The sequence below is a fragment of the Electrophorus electricus genome, chromosome 4 (genome assembly GCF_041902795.1).
Source record: "Electrophorus electricus isolate QZ-2024a chromosome 4, ASM4190279v1, whole genome shotgun sequence".
NCBI lineage: Eukaryota > Metazoa > Chordata > Actinopteri > Gymnotiformes > Gymnotidae > Electrophorus > Electrophorus electricus.
In genome coordinates, this window is record NC_137500.1 from 11,807,875 (window position 1) to 11,824,662 (window position 16,788).

Genomic DNA, 16,788 nt, shown 5'->3' on the forward strand with positions numbered 1-16,788 from the left:
GACTGTGTGGCTATGTGCTTAATTTTATATACCTGTTAGCAATGGGTCTGGCTGAAATCCCTGACCAGTGACTTGGAGGGATGTTCACATAGGGTACGCTTGATATAAACTTTGTAGGGTGGGACTGGGCACTTTTGCTTGAGCTCCAAGAGTAAAAATTCAGGGAGAAGGAAATATTCCAATCTGCTACAAAGGTCATTTTATTATTATCTTAAATAATATCGAAATAAAGAGGCTATTATGATCCACAGAAAAAAAAGGACATGCTTTGTGACTTTCATTTTTAAAATGTATATATATATATATATATATATATATATATATATATATATATATTTATTTTTTTTTTTTTAATATATAATATATATATATTTATATTCTTATCCAGCAGAAATCTATCCAGGGTAAAGAAAACCTCATGATGAACAGGAGACATTACTTTGTGGGGCTTCTTGGTTCTCCGAGGATAGCGAGAGCTCGACCGAGTGGCTTCCTCAGTGTTCAGACTATAGAACTAGATGCTTATCCAACTGGGCAGTGATCGAAGTGTGCTGAAATGAGCCCAATTTCAACTTCAAAAATTAAAATGCTGCTTTTTATAAAAACTTTTCAAAAAACAAGAACCTGGATACATTTCTACTTTACCAAAATTAACAATCCTATTAAAAAGACAAGAAAAAAAAGATTAAACACACATAAGAGAAAGAAACAAAAACTACTATTATAATCAACTCCCTTTGGTAAAAACTGTAATAAACTGTCTTGCGTGTTTTCTGTTTTCCATATGCATACTAACTTTAGCCATCTCTTCCTAAAGTCCACAGTAAGCCTGTTAAGTTTCACTAGCACAACAACACAGGTCTCTGTCATAAAAAAGGTCTGGCAATATATACAATTTATTTACAAATAATGAACTGTATTCTGTTTGTGTGTGTGTGTCTGTCTGTGTACAGTTCATTGTTAATGATTAGGTGTGGGTGTGCGTTTGTGTGTATACTAGCTGGTGTATTGGCATTGGGCTTTGCCAGCAACTTTGTAAGGCTTATAGCCAGGGCGGTCAGCATAAACTGTGGTCATGTCATATTCTGACATTCAAAACATATACAATTATACAGTGTGAGAGCATTTGGAAGCTCAGTCATTCTTCTACAAAAAAAACAACAAAAAAAGCATCAGTGCTTTCCATCTTCCACTCCCCTGTACTGCAGGACACAGGTCAAAGATCATTATTGCTGTCTCTTCCTCTGAAGACTTTTTTGCTTTTAAATAAAAAGATTGTACTCTTAGAGTTTGTTAGTTGTGACATATCGGCTATTATAATGGGAAATTACGTGAGCTTATTTCATCGATGCCGCCCTTTGAGTTTCCTATACTTTGGCTGGATAACACACTATATAATCATTCATTCTTTATCTCTGCAAAGTTAAGTGCACTTATCCCAAAACAAGATACTAAACTTTAGTTTGCTGCTACAGTTCTGTTCTTGTTTTTCCCAAACATGTTACACTAGGAAAAACTCTATACCAATAGTGGCCAAGGGACATGGAAGCCCAAGCTGACAACCAGGTAAGGGTAACGTCATATTCCTCCTCTCCGCACAGCTTGATGACCTGTACATACAGTAAAACCTTAATGCCTGTTAACCTGCCCCATCAAACTCCTGCACTACCACTTGACCAATCTAGGTCCCAGCCCATCTGTGCTCTGCACCGCGCAGTACTGTCAACTCCAGCATTGTGGCTATTTCTACAGTGGTCTGGGCGCATGGGCGGAGCCTGCCGCCTTGACGGACAGCTTTCTCTTCCCATGGTTTGGCACTGAGGGGTGTGCGGGCATGGGTACAGCTAAAAACGCTGCTAAAAAACGAGACGTTTGCCAGCTGCCACTGGTGTGACACGAAAGGCCCCAGGCCTCGCTTTGTGCTGTCATGTCGTCCTTAGAAGGTTGTTGATAAGTCCTCCTCATGCCTTGCCCGCCATCTGCACTCTCTCGTGGAACCCATGTGGCCCCTCCCCCCGCCCCGCCCAAGGTCACGGCGTCTTGTAGCTGCTGCTGCCGTATGTGACTCGGTACTTGTTGATGCCTCTGTAGTGGAGGGTCTCGTGGTCACAGGCTGTGGTGCAGGGCACGAGCCCCTCTCGTCCCTCGCCCATCAGCCATTTGGTGCTGTCAGCCGCCATGTCCCTGGTGACGTGCTGCTTCACCCAGCCATCCACCCAGGCCTGGAAGCGCTGGTGCAGTCGAGTGCTTACCCTCTCATGGGACTAGCAGGCAGACACACACACACACACACACACACACACACACACACACACACACACACCAGCATTTGCATTACACTGTCAAACAGTTCAGGCAGAAAACCGTTCGTCCTCACCGCTACTTCAGCTTGGAATTGTAACCGAGGCCAGATAGGAATATGAAAACAAATTGAGTGTAGGCTTTTCAATCACCCAAGCAGACAGCATGATACCACATAAAAGAGAGTCCATTAAGCCTTTAGGGCTTTCACATAGCAGGTGACATTCACTTTGCCCCCAACAGAGAGGTGGGTGGGCGGGCAGGCAAGACAATGATAGGCGGAGCAGCAGGTGGCACCTGCAGGAACAGCTTCCTGTGGCTCCCCATGAGAATACAAGGCAAGGCTTGGTTTCAGTCATTAAGAGTCTGTCTCCCCCGATATGTATAGCTTTCATTCATTTTCATTATATATCCTATGGTTTTAAAACAAGCGCAAGCTGTGCTTAGGTGTTGCTGTTACTATGGTTACCATGTGCGGGAGGCATACGCTTCGCTGGCTGCCGTGTGAAAAGCCGTTTACACACCATATCATCCCACACAGGGTCTGGTTAATTAGACTTGCATGCAGACACCCTGCCCGCACCCCCAAAGGGTACCCCCTGTGAGCATGGAGGGGGGACAGCTTGCTCAACACTGGCGCTTACCTGGTGTGCGCGCTGCAGTGCTGTGCGCCTGTACATGTAGTCCTCAGACTTGAACACGTACACCATCTTGTAGGAGTTGAGCTTGAACATGCACTCCATTTTCATGTTGTCGGAACTCTCCTTCTTGGCTCCCTCCTTCGCCTCCTTCCCCTGCTGCTCCCGCCCCCGCTGGCATTTCCGGATCCGCCGCAGGTTTCTACAGCAACAAGTGAGGGGAAAGGTCAATTCAGAGCAGAGCGGGACTCAAATGTGGGTCAGTCTTATTTTCACAACAATCCAGCTAATAGTGTATAAGCTGTATCCTAGATGGATCTAATCAAGTCATCAAATCAACACATTTACCTAAGACCTTGATGCTCAGGGTTTAAAAGGATCACTGAACATCGGATCATGTTTACCAGCAGTAAAATCACGAATATGCATTTTGGAATTTATTGAGGGAATTATGTGAAATGGTAGAGTTTATGTAGTTTTACCTTGGCAAAAAAACCGGCTTCTGGGCCAGATGTTCCCTTAGCTCTGGAGACGTCACATCAGTGCTAAGATACCGGCCCACGTAATCTGACCAGCGCTGGACACAAAAACACACACAGTAACATGAAAATATGCCTAGCTAACAGAATGAAGTCATCACAAAACAGTTGTCAACAGTATTTGTAATCAGAGCAACCAAACAGAAAGCTGTCAGCAGCTCTCTCATACGCTTTAACTCGCCTCTGCCTCTGCCGGCTCGTCTGAATTTTCCTCCTCCGTATCCAATAGCTCAATGGTCAGCTGCACGTTCCCGCGGCTCTTAATGAACATCAACTGTACGAGGGAGAAAAAATGATGCAAAACAAACGCAGACAAAGGAGAACGCAGTGCCAGCAGGGTGGGTGGCGGATGGGTGCGCCTGTACCTTGAAGCAGTTCTCGTCGGAGAGCAGCTGTTCGGCTTTGCGCTGGTAGGTGCTCTCTGCCGCCGCCCTGGAGGCCTGTGTAGAGAGCGAGCCACCTGTGGCGCCGCAGCCGCCCTCAGACAGGTACAGGTCCGTCACCTGCACGCAGATCTCGTCGCTCACTATGTGCTGTAGCTGTACAGAGGGGATGGAGGAGTCAAGCTTCACACGAGCCCCAACAACCAACGCTCAGACGCTAGCAGATTCTGTTCTGTTTCTGCAGTAAACAATGGCCAACAAGGAAAAAGCCTCAAAAGAACAGTCTGGCCCTTTATGCGTTTAGTAAACCCATTTCCACCATAGTGAAAAGAAAAAAGAAAGTCTTTTCTTCCAGCGCATTATCAGTGCTACCTCCCACAGTAGGTTATAAAGCATTGCCAAATTGTTAGTGGAAAGAAGCCAGCAGTGTGTTGCACTCAGTCAGGAAGCTAAAAACAAAAAAACAAAAAAAACAAAAAAAAAAACAACAAAAAAAACAAAACAAAAACAAACAAGCAGACAAGGTTGTTCTCTGCGCTTAGATAGGGCAGACAAACAGCTGGAGGTCATCATGACTGCACCCGTATAATCACAACATCCAGGCTCTCTGGAGCATGCCAGCCCGGCGGAGCACAGACCTGCCTGACGATGCTCTGGATGAGCTTGTCCATGGTGAAGGCGATGTAGGCGTGGATGGTGAACATCTCCCTCAGAGAGTCCTCGTACTGGGACGCCTCCATGTTCCCATCCAGCAGGTTACGTACCATCTCCAGGAAGGCTGAATAGTAATCTTCAACATCTATGTCCACTGTGGGGGGGGGGGGGGGGGGGGGGGGGGGTGAAGACAAGGGTGTAAAAGGGTTTCTGTCTCAGTTTAACTCCATAAAAGGCAAACACATTCAGTAAAAGATAAAAGATGATCAAGGCCCGTTCTGCTTATCCGAGCTCGGTTGAGGGTTTGGATTTATATGGATTAAGGTGAGAACTTAATGATCCACGATCAGCTCCTCAGAACGGCTCCAGTCCTGAGGTTAAAAAGACTCTCGGACTGACAGGAAGTGCATGCCCCCCCTTCCCCCCACTCCCCCACTCACTGGGCTCCTTCAGCCGGAGCTGCACAGCTGGGGTGTCGTTCTTGTCCCGCTTGAGGCCGAGCACCTCCCGCTCCCAGTCGCGCTCTCTCAGGTCCTCCTCGATCTGCCGCTCGGCCTGTGTGTATAGGCGGAGCAGGCGTGCGCAGAGTGTCTGGTGCAACCGCAGGAAGATGTACCAGTTGTTGTTGACGTAGAACAGGTTGTAAGCCTCATCACAAGTGCGCAGCTTCTGTGCCGACGAGCTGCCGAACAGGAGCTTGGACTTGGCGGGGCTTGTCCCGCCCCCCGCTGCCACGCCGTTGGGCTTCTTGGACCCGCCTTCGTCAAGCTCGCCCTCCTCATCCTCGTCCTCCTCCTCGGCGTCCGACAGCGCCCCCCGCTGGGCGAACAGCATGTCAGGGATGAAGTGGTAGATGATCTGCTTTATCTTGTACTTGTCCTCTTTGTGGATACTCGTCTGGCGCTTGACATGGTGGATTATGAGTGCGGCGGCGTCCTCCAGGATCTGCCGGTCCTCATAGGTGAGCGTGAGGTGGGGGCCGCTGAGGGGCGTGCCGCTCTCCTCCGAGGCCTGTTCCTGTCGCTGCACGGACAAACGGGAAGCTTTACTCTCTGACCTTGCTGCATGGTCAGCTCTCTTGGCTGGCTACACTACAGTATGCTCATCAAAAACACAAATGTTCAATTTATTTTGAAATAATTTCTTTGGTTCAATATTACTTTGATGTGGCAATGCCACATATTACAGTGATAACACAGAATTATGGAATTTAGCTAGAACATGGATATTACAGCAGGTTTGATGGTCATGGTCAGGTTCAGGGCTGAAAAGATTTTGCTTGTGGGGCAGACCATTCTCAGCACAGCATTAACACTGTGGCGGTAGTTGGCGCTGAGCGTCGCTATCGGTGGGTTCAGATGTGAAACATGAGTGGTCAGCTGCCAAAACGTCCAAGCTGAAGCATGTGAATGTGGCTGGGGGTCTTACCTCATCATAGATGCTCTCGATCTCGTTCAGGAGGGTCTTGGAGCGGAGCACCTTGGTATCATTCTGCTTGAAGTTGATGCCCTGGTGGTCCAGCGACTTCAGGTAATACTTCTCATTCTGCTCCCGCCAGATTTTATTGAAACCGCGCTGTGCTTCCCGCCACTCCTCTTCCTTTAACTTTAACCTGCAACACACACACACACACACACACACACACACAGAGAGATTTTATAATTACCATTGTAACTACATAGAACTTTCAGAATAACATTATATTAATTTCACAAAGATAAAAATCTGTATGTAGGTTACTCATCACAACACAACCTCCTGACCTCCTGTAGCTCACAGGTAAAGCCAGGTGCTAATAACACCAAGCTCACCGGTTCAATTCTCCGGAGTACACATGCTGTCTACTGATAAATGTATGCAAGTTGCTACGAAAAAGAGCATCTGCCAAATGCTGAAAATGATAAACTGTAAATGTTTTCCCTGTTGATTTTTGATAGAGCTGCACATTTGTAGTTGTCAGTCAAACATTTTCGCTTGACTGTCAGCTGTGCAAAGTGCACTGGTCCTGCTGACTTTCATATAGAAAAGGTGTGTGTGCACTTGCCACATGATGCAGCAAAAACACCCCCTAGAGGTTTAAACAAAAAAGCAAGGCAAAACAAAAGTGTAGTTGTTCTCTGTATAATAGGGCTGCTATGAATTAACGTCAATGTGTGATTCTGACATTCTGGGGGCATACAGAGGTGACGCGAGTTGTGCAGTGCTACGTGTTCTGACCGCACACCTCTTCAGCACGATGGGAACAGAGACGGCTGGGTTTTTCTTCAGCCCGTCGATGATGTCGGGAGCCTTGTCTCCATATATCCTCTGGATGGCCTTGCGGTGGATGACCTCCGAGGTGCCGCCCAGCGTGTTGTCCAGTCGGAACTTGGCTTGCTCCTCGGCAGACATGCGTGAGAGCTTCTTCTGAACCGTCTCCAGCACACGGATGGTGGCCAGGTTCGTCTCCAGAACCACATCCAACTGCACATGCCAGTCAGAAGGGTGAACATGTTAAATGAGAGATTAGTCTGTGTGTCTGGGGCAAATTCCTTTCCTAAAGGATCAACGGATTTACTGGAGTTGTTTATGGTTGTGTGTGCGTTACAACCAAGCTCATGCCCTATGGCATTCAAGGACTGGCCCCCTGTCGTAAGCTGTGGCAGGTTTGAAAGGAGCAAAACCTCAGACAACTCACCTCAAAGCGCTCGTCCTCACACCTGTAGATATGCTCCTCATACTGTGTCTTCTTAGAGCTGACAAAAGTGGAGTCCTCTGACCAGGAAGGGAATGACACCCATGTGTCATTCAGCACCTGGGCCAACAGATGGGTGTTAGTCCAAAGAACATTACAAATGATAACTTTTCATGCCAAGAGAAAACTTTGGTAAAAACAAAATTAGGCCAGAATATATAAAAAAATAGGGCATTGCCTATCTTTGACCACTTCAGTGTTCATTTTAATGATGATAATAAATGTCTCATCACCTCTTTGCAGAGTGGGGTTCTCCCAGTGCATTTAGGCTGCTGGTAGCTCTTGGGCAGGGCTCTGTAACTGAAGCCCAACCTCTTGCATGAGGAATAGTCTATCTCCATGGCGATGCCCTCTGTTGCCCTCTCTTTGGGATAGCTCTCTAGGTGGGACATCTCCTTGTAGCCAAGAAAATTTTTAAACCAGTTGAACAGCTCTGGAAACTTCCTGAAGAGGAAATGACATATATTCTATGAAGTCAAAACAAGGGTAAAAAAGATCTTTTAAAAGAACATAAAAACTGGAAAAGCACTTAAAAGACAAATTAATATTTGCTAGAGCCACATTTTTCTGGGTGGCACCTTTTTTCTAGGTGGCACATTTTTCTGGGTGGTTATCCACCACAAGCAAATTGTTTTAGGGTAAGCAGGTACCAGCTTTGCACATTCAAAATGAACTTTCCTCAGCTAGATTTCCAGCAGGTTCTTCAGGTTGGGTAGATGATGTGTGAATACTGCAACATTTGGTACTGCCACAAATTCTCCTGAGACTGAGGTCAAGACTTCCACTGCTTCACCTCTAGAGTCACTAAATATGTTACTTTGACTTTGTGTCCAATATTTCTGTGCATTGCATGCCTCATCTGACAAAAATTCTAAGCCCTACCCTGGTCTCAAATGACCCCACCCAACCAACTTATCACTTTCAGTTGCTGAGCCATACCTAATTCAAAGTGACTGTAGGCCTGTGACTTCTCACAACTCTACATCTTGCTCACACACAGCACTCAGCAGCTCACAGCTCATTTATATACAACATCTGTATAGTTGATTTCTTGATTACTGATCAGAATATTGCACACAACAAAACCAATATGACCAGATATTCTGTACCTGATTCCTGATCTAAGCATTTCTATGACTTCTGTATTTTCTATCTTACATTATTAGTAGACTCAAGGACTCTTTTACAGATCTTTTTTTTTTCCTTTTTTTTTTTTTTTTTTTTTACAAACACACACTGATGCACGCAACTTAATTTTTTCCATAGCCTGACCCAATGATGCTTAAACTGATTTTTCCATCTAAAACATGTGACAGGTACTGTCCACATTAGAAACCAAATTATGTTCAACTAAAAGGCGTGTCCTTATAAGGGAAAAGCTTTTAATCTGTGCAAGTTTGGAGATTCAAAAAGACTACAGATTCGTATACTTAGGCAAGTATGTTTTAGTTCTAATTAATTAATTAATTAATTAATTAATTAACTTTTAAATATCTGGCAAACATTTTGTGACTGTAGCATCTCTCACTATGAGGATGGTATTAACAATTGCAAAGATAAGGCCAAACCAAATTTAAAAAAAAAAAAGTATATTCATATCACAATTAAGTTATTAAAAATAGATAAAGAACACCCACTAAATGTTACAGTGGTACAGTGTTAGCCAGCACTGACTGGTGAGCATTGCTTGTTAACAACAGTTCTGTACAGTGTTATAAACCATGAAGTGTGAAAGATTTGATTTGGGGAAAGATTTTTTTAAATACCCACCCCAAGAAAGGCAGCACCAATTGCACCAGCTCAGCACGTGATATCACTTCCTGGTTAAAGATAACGAGGCAGCGCAGGAAGTTGTCATATGCCTCAGCACTTCGTAGGGCTTTCCGCACCTATGAAACCAGACCATGACACATATGAGGCTGACAGAAGTGATAAACACACTGTAGTACGGTGATGTAATAATCCTCACTCTCACCTTCTCAAAGAACAGAGACTCTGTGCCGACTCCATGTTTGCTGGCCTCTGCCACAGTGGAGTCCTTCAGGTTTAGTAATTTGGGCTTTTTCTAGAAGGCAAAGCAGTGGTCAGATGAGAAAACCAAGCATTCCGGTGCAAACAAGTGGCTCTCCATGTCACACAATATGCACCCCCCTTCATCTCTTTCAAAGAAGAGTGCACTATAACACGTGTCACATTAGGAACAACTATTTGGATGACAAGCTATATAAAAAGGGGGAAAATAAAACAAGTGCAATTCAGGGGTTTTATAAAAAGGAAGGAATGCTGTAGTTTAAGCACCAGCTGACAGACTGCACTTTTACCTTCACAGGTGGAGTGGTAGCAGTAGCCGAGTGTCTGCGGATCTGGCAGCCATTCTGGTTTGGCCTCTGCTTGTTGTTCAGCTGTGGCTTCTTGACCGTGCTTCCATGGTCGTTCTGGACAGATTCTGCTTTCTCTGCCGTTGTCTTGCCCAGCAGCTAGAGGAGCGGGAGGACTAATGAGCAATCAGGCTTTGACTTCTAGAAAACACAGTGTACTCTACTCACTCTTAGAGCTATGCAAAAGGTCATGGCCGGTCCAGTTCGAGAATCACTGAAAATGGGTAGAATTCGTGAATTCTTCAAGCCGTTGAGATTTATGTAGTACAGGCAGATGTCTCACCACAGAGCTGTTGGCATCTGGCAGGAACTGGCCGAACTCCGACAGTAGGTCCTCCTGATTCTTGAAGAGTCGTGCCACCTGGGCATACACTTCCTGCTCAGTCAGGGCTGGCGTGTAGTTCCCCCCGGCCTCCTTAGCATTTCGCTGCTCCTTCTATGGAAGGAAAGGATGAGAAGGAAGAGGAGGAGCAGGGAGTAGAAGGAGGAAGAGAAAACACACACTGACTCTTCTCTGTCCTTTTAGAATGCACTCACAGTAGCTCCACTCCACCATAATCACTGCTCCAGCTCAGGACTTTCTGGGCAAAGACAAGGCTGAGCCAGTGTCACCTAGAATGACCTCTCCCATCTTGCCCGTTCAAAGATGTGTCAAGAATGAAACCAACAATAGAAAGCTTCTCCCAAATATTGGAGAAAAGCCAAATGGAAACAAAATCTTCATGGGAGATGTACTTCAGTTGGAATACACCTTGCTTGAACGCACCAAATCCAGCAGTGACTCTGTTCAGACAGCGTCACTCAGAAGCTGAGCTGATATGGAGTAGCAGCCACCAACGTGTATAAATTCACAGACCCAGACGACATCTCCCCTTAAGCACCCACCTGATATGTGTGCAGGATCTCCAGGAAGGCTTTGTAGATATCTGGCTGGCCTTGGAAGCGGTTCTTGATCTTGTTGACATAGTTGATGGCATGGTTGAACTCCACAGGCTGGTTGTTCTGCAGAGGGGGGGCATTGGGGGTGCTGCTGATGGGGGCATGGGGCTGTAGAGGAGGGGAACGGGGTGATGCAGATGCAGGGATGGATGGATTGGGCTGACTGCTTGGAGTCAATGCTGGAGACTGCAGTGGCTACGAAGGAAGAAAGTGGAACAATTCTCAAATTCTAGTGTTCTGGTTATCCCACTTTAAACGAATTAATAACAAATAAAAATTCCTGACTAGCAGGAGTTAGCAGTAGTTTTCTCCTGCTCAGTTTTTCTCGAAAGCCTCAGCAGATTTAGTTAGCCTGACCTCTGTAATCATGAGAGGTTTTTTTTCCAAAAAGGCCAAATACTTTTCCAAAACAATAAGCCCTAAATGTAAAAGTGCAAAACACACACCTCTACACAGCGAGTGGTGCCAGCAGGCAGGCTCACCTTGCTCTTCTGTGAGGGCTGTGTTGGAGGAGGGCCAGCTGTGCTGGAAGCTGGAGCAGCCAGCTGGCTCTGGTGCTGGGCTGGGGTTGCTGGAGGGATGTTCTGCACAGATATGCCATGAGGTGTAATATGATGGATCTGACCTGGCGTGGTAACATTCACCAGGTCATTGGTCTGCACCTCAATTTTATATCCCGGTGGCAGGAAGGTGTTAAAACCCATGATGAGGTCAGGGTGACCCTTAAAGAGCTGAGACACGCGACTGATCACTCCCGGGGTGTCAATGCTACAGAACAAATTAAGACAACAATCTGTTAATGCACAAATACTGGCCATTCCAAAATAATAAGACAACAGGATAGTGCACAAGAGCATATTTCAAAGCATAGCTAATAATTTACTATGGTAGCAATAAAATTAATGAGTATAAGGATTTTCCTTGTCAGACTTTTTATTAAACATCATCTCTCACCTTTGAGACTTAAACTCTTTCATAATGTCCAAAAAGTCATTGTAAACTTGTGGTTGACTTCCAAACTGCAATTTCACTTGGTCCAGGTAGGACAGAGCATCCTCCACCTACAAGAGAGAGAGAGGGAAAGAAAGAGAAAAAAAAACAAAACAAAAAAACCATCAGCAAATGGATTTTCTTTTTTAAAGAAATGTAACACACCTGTTTTGCTTTAAGAATTGTTTGAAAATTGGTTTTGCTGCAAAAGCTGTTTATTTGGGGGACAAAAACAGAGTTAAAAAACTGAAACACTTCAGTTTGAAAGTAGTGATTGGAGTCATAGTTAAAATCAAAACGTACAAACTATTTTAATTAGAGTTTAGGCTCTTGACCGCTCACCTTGAGCCTCTGGAATTGCTGCTGTCCCTGTGCGGAGGCAGTGGGGTTTGGTGGGTGAGCGTGGCCCTGGACCAGGGCAGGGCCATGAGGCTGCACGGCAGGGCTGTGGTGATGGGAGGTGCCATGAACAGCAGTGCTCTGAGCATGCCCATGTCCCCCAGTACTCTGTGGCACACTGGGTACCTTCAGGAAGAAAAATCACAATATATACAAAATAAACCATCTAACCTGAATTGTTGGTTTACTTGGTGTGGAGAGTGTGTTCATGAGTGGTAATGCAGTGTGTATACCTGGTAGCCCTGGGGCACAGGGTACTGGATGCCTGTAGTAGGCTGCATGTTGTCGGTAACAGCTTCATACACGGCAGGTGCTGGGGCCAGGACCCTGTGCTGGAAGCCCTCAGAGCCTCGACGCTGCTGCGCCGCAAAGACTTCCTGATCCTCCAAACGACGCTTCATTCTGAACTCATGCTCAGGGAGTACTAAGACCTGTGGCAGGGATGGGCAGCCAATAATTAGACTTACTCCTCAATTAACTGACTTGATCTGGGCTTTATCTTAATGGTTTAAACTTTTAGAAAGTAGACAGAACATTTTTCATTGTCCTTATTAAGGATTTTGAGATTGCGTAGATTGGATTGAGATGATAAACATTGCATGTATCTGAAAAACTGACAGCTGACAGAACATAATTCATAGTGGAGCACTGTTTGCAGTAAATCAATACTTGTAATAAAGATATAAATACAACAACAACAAGGCACAACAGACACAGGAGAATAAAAAACAATTGTGTTATATATATAAATAAATAAAACACACACACACACACACACCAGGTCAAATACGTCAAACAAAACAACAACTACCAAAAAGTAAAAACACACGCTACAACAAAAACATGGACAGTCGTTTTCCCCACCATTAGACAAAAGGCACATCATCTCATATAGCGAAACAGCTCAACTCTAATCTTGACATGGTCGTTCTTTACTGTCTCAGGCGCTGGGAACGGACATGCTGCAGGACTCGGGTGACGTCATCGCAGTGTTACTGGCTCGTATACACACCACGGACGCCTCGAAACGCTAGCAGTGGTTTAAAAGCACAGACTAGTCTTGTCGCCGACAGTGATAAATCGTTGGGCTTGAGTTCACGTCTGTTTCAAATGAAAACTAAACAGAGCGTCTGTGTAGAACACCGCTTCGGCGGGTTACTTGTACGGGGTAGAAGACGCCATGAACCAACCATGCATTAAAGCCAGCAGAACTTGCAGCTCGCAAGCTAACCAAGCTAATATAGCCAGTCGGCCAACTCGTTAGGACGCAAGCTGCACAGCTAGGTTAGCTAACCACTACATAAATGGATATTTGAGAAGCATGTTTGGTCCGCGTCTAACAATTTGGCCTTATTCAGCAGGTCCGTAGTAATCGATTTGAGCCCAGATCGCCTTCAAACCACATGCATAGATCACCACGGACTATTTCAGCTAGCCAACAACGGGACGTATTCTTGCATGTAGCAAAGAATTGCTATTTTGAAAATGTCTGATTGTATGGGCAGCAGCACTAATTTGATAAACTCAAATATTTCGTCTCTAAATGCAGTACACTTCAAGAACGAAAACAGAAATGTAGCTAGCTGGCACAGCTATCGTAAATAAACAAACAAACCCGATCGACGGTTAATTCAAAAGCCATCACTCCGACAAAGAGCGAACTTGAACAACTGTTGTTTAAGCTTTGGCTAGCTAGGTCAGTTATATAGCGTTAGCTAGCCAATTCAGCCGTCGGGTCGGTTTGGCGTCTGGAAACCGACCATTACACAATTAAGACTGCTTGAAATGTGGTTGACAGACGTTTGCAAATGTAAGTATTCCCCGTTCCACTGAAGAGTAAGAGCTAGCGTGTGTTATCAGTCCCCTCCCCCCTACGAGGCCCGTCACTGAAGCACCGAACTGGAGTTGCAGCCTGACAAAACCAGCCATCACACCAGCCAGACAACAGGCTACAAAATATTAGCCACCCAGACAGCGTCGGCGCAAAAACATGAAATCGGATTTTAATGAGCTTGTTGGTAAAATCAGGCGTTGCTTCAAATGCAGTAGCTAACTAGCGTTACGTGGTTAGCAGTTTAACACTACACTGCGAATCTGACTTCGCCAGCCAGCGTTAGCGACCCACCCCGGGGCTCCTATCACTGCAGATGTCGGATCACTCTGACCAGCCAGAGAGCCAGAGTACACAAGCAGAGAAAAGTAAGAAACTGGTTCGAAAAAGCAGTGTCGATTTTCACTGAAAAACGCAAACCGAGGATCCAACCTCCTCAACGTTGTAAGCAACGAAGAAGAAAGTCGCGGGACTGCGATAGTTGAGATTTCTGTAACTTACTGGACAAGAACAGTTTAAACTCACCTCCTATCAGAGCTAGTCGAGTTGTTGATGTTGACCACAAATTCGAACAAAATCGGAATTAAACCTAAAACTAATTCAACACTAAAACTCTTTGTATACGCTGGAAATCAGACATACATGCCACAAATAAAACACTCAGTTAAATATTTTTAAAATACACGAAACGGCAAAAGAAAAATCCTATGCTGAAAACAGCCCAGTTGGTTTCTTTGTCGAGAGGCGTGTCTCAGAGGTGTCGCCTAACGCCCGCCCCCTGCAGATGTGATTGGTTCCTTCTAGAGGGATACCAAGAGGGAGGAGGAGCGGGACATTGTGATTGGTCGTTTCGAAAATCACTCTTAGGACAAACGCTCTCAGGGGTTGATCTTATGCCCGCCACTCACTCCTATCACACACGTACACAGTTTGAAATGAAGGCATCTTCGGAGGCTAGATTAGACGCCATAATGATGTACAGTATATGGTACGTTTTATTTTTTGTTGCGTACACTTCCCTTTACGATCTTGTCGTATATTTCACTTTATTAGACTAAACCCTAGACCATAGCTCTGGTAGCTAGCTAGCTAAAACTCTGAAATTAGACATATAAACTATAGTGCATGCGTGTTAGGCGATAGAGCCAAAGCTTGTTTGGTTGCTAGGTTTCCAAGGAGCACATTTTGCGATCTAGCACCATAAAACGGCATGCAAATTACCCAAATTTGCGTTTTTCCTAAAGTTACGTTAAATAACATTTTTATATGTACAACGTTTGTAAATATCAGTGAAACGTCGAGTGCTTAAGAGTGTCTCCGATATAATTAGTTCGAATGTAACTTCCTGAGGTTACTATCACACGTGACCTGTCTCAGTAATGTTTAGATGTTGCGGACGTCATATATATAATTTAAGTTAAACACCGCCCTTTTTTGCTTTATCCAATCAGACTGTGTGATTTTTAAATCAACGCCCCCCCCCCCCCCCCAAAAGGCGGAACAGCTAAAATAAAGCCTCGCCCACGAGAGGCGGAGTTAAATACTTGCCCGGGATTCCTCTCCTCGAACGACCAACAATTCATAGTCCGTTTCGAGCAAGCCACCCTGACGACCATGTTTGCACGCATAGCTTCGTCTGAAACTGGCGTTTGGATATATCGTTAGCTCCAACTTAGATTTAAACAAGTCGGGTCGCTAAAATTACTTCGAGTAAAATGTATTTGTAACCACGCTAGACAAAAATCAGTCCTTAGCAACGAATACAGAACATGCAGCACAAACACTGGAACGACCATCGTCAAAAAGTTGCCGTCCAAATGTGTTTTTTCGGAATCTAGTTCAGGTTCATCTAACAATAACTACACGCACAAGGGAGAAAACAACGCTTATCCGTAGTTTTGGTTATATTTCTGTGAGGGTCTAGCACTGCCTAGACCCTTTAATACGCCACACATTTTGCTCGGTACACTGTCCCGCACTTCCCATTGAACAATAGATTGTGAAAGGCTGCCGCGCTGTCGATTCGGGTAACGCAGCAGATCGACATCATGGCTTTGTCACACATATTTCGAATGACATGGTTGACTTAACATGCGATCCAATAAAACAAAAAAACTATCGAAATGGAGATAAATTAATTTGAATCTTTTTAACATGTCCTTACATCGGTCCCAAAGTCAAAATGGGCACTAAAATCTGTAATCGTAAACATGGATACAGCTTGCTGACGACATGAGGCGTCGGTAATTCAAAGACTTGTATCTGCATGAAATGGGTAACAAATCAAGTAAGCAATTCTTTGTTTACTTCGATATTTAAGGGGAAAATGTCTATCCTATTCGCCACAACAACTCCCCCCCCCTACTGTTAACTATCAGACCGCACGCAGAGTACAGTAAAAGGTGTACAAGATTTATGTACAGTACTTCGAGAAAAAGCGAGTTAAAATTGCACACAAACAGTACGTTCCGCAATATGCGAGATTTTATGAATATGGAAGCACGTTTCACAGTGTTGACTAGCAAGCTTGCCCTCTTAGCTCCTTAATTTGTCATTATCGAGCAAACACCCACAATTCGTACGCTGAGACAAACACATACAAGGGACTCCACCTCAAAGCTTTCCGATACTATAAACTACAAACACTGTTTCAAATTGTAATAAGATATTTTTGTTTTCTTTTACCAGCTGTTACATACCTAGGAAAAAGAAGCCTCTTACTCCGGATTCGTGTTTGTAACAAAATAGTTGGTAACGCCCCTCTCCTTTCACATTGGTCTACGCAAGTTTTTACGTCATTACAATTTGAATATGACCCGCCAAATACTAACTATACAGCAGCGTTTTTCCTGGAGCTAATGGGTAATTCGGTCATGGGATCTATAGATTTAAATATGGAATGATGAATAAACTGATGCAGTTTATAAGGCTACATATTTTAATGTGAAAAATAGTATTAACAGGAGATGGTATAAATAGTATAAACACGAAGTCAATAAAAT

General features: G+C 44.7%; 1 protein-coding gene across 3 annotated transcripts; it reads right to left on the reverse strand.

Moving 5' to 3' along the window:
* Nucleotides 1-577: 577 nt before the first annotated feature.
* sin3aa (SIN3 transcription regulator family member Aa) lies at nucleotides 578-16,542 on the reverse strand. Of its 3 annotated transcripts, none has more exons than XM_081712425.1 (21): nucleotides 16,486-16,542; nucleotides 12,189-12,386; nucleotides 11,899-12,081; nucleotides 11,521-11,627; nucleotides 11,013-11,334; nucleotides 10,513-10,761; nucleotides 9,911-10,063; nucleotides 9,571-9,726; nucleotides 9,225-9,314; nucleotides 9,020-9,138; nucleotides 7,483-7,693; nucleotides 7,193-7,309; nucleotides 6,740-6,978; nucleotides 5,944-6,127; nucleotides 4,956-5,538; nucleotides 4,500-4,669; nucleotides 3,844-4,017; nucleotides 3,660-3,752; nucleotides 3,422-3,516; nucleotides 2,946-3,141; nucleotides 578-2,264 (listed from the first exon to the last, which is right to left on the reverse strand). In XM_081712425.1, exons 2-21 carry the CDS (start codon nucleotides 12,354-12,356, stop codon nucleotides 2,031-2,033), a joined length of 3,843 nt encoding a protein of 1,280 aa, XP_081568551.1. In that variant the 5' UTR covers nucleotides 12,357-12,386; nucleotides 16,486-16,542; the 3' UTR covers nucleotides 578-2,030. The 3 variants fall into 3 exon arrangements, with proteins under 3 accessions (XP_081568551.1, XP_026855962.2, XP_081568550.1); XM_027000161.3 differs by lacking the exon at nucleotides 16,486-16,542 and adding an exon at nucleotides 14,312-14,542 and having other exon boundaries at nucleotides 11,049-11,334; XM_081712424.1 differs by lacking the exon at nucleotides 16,486-16,542 and adding an exon at nucleotides 14,312-14,542.
* Between the last annotated feature and the right edge of the window lie 246 nt (nucleotides 16,543-16,788).

Excerpts from the sequence above, each read along its gene's own strand:
- sin3aa (XM_081712425.1), bottom strand. The coding sequence starts at position 12,356 with ATGAAGCGTCGTTTGGAGGATCAGGAAGTCTTTGCGGCGCAGCAGCGT. Across the intron at positions 9,315-9,570 it reads CTACCACTCCACCTGTGAAG|AAAAAGCCCAAATTACTAAA; the intron begins GTAAAAGTGCAG and ends TTTGCCTTCTAG. Across the intron at positions 4,670-4,955 it reads GCTCCGGCTGAAGGAGCCCA|TGGACATAGATGTTGAAGAT; the intron begins GTGAGTGGGGGA and ends CCCCCCCCACAG.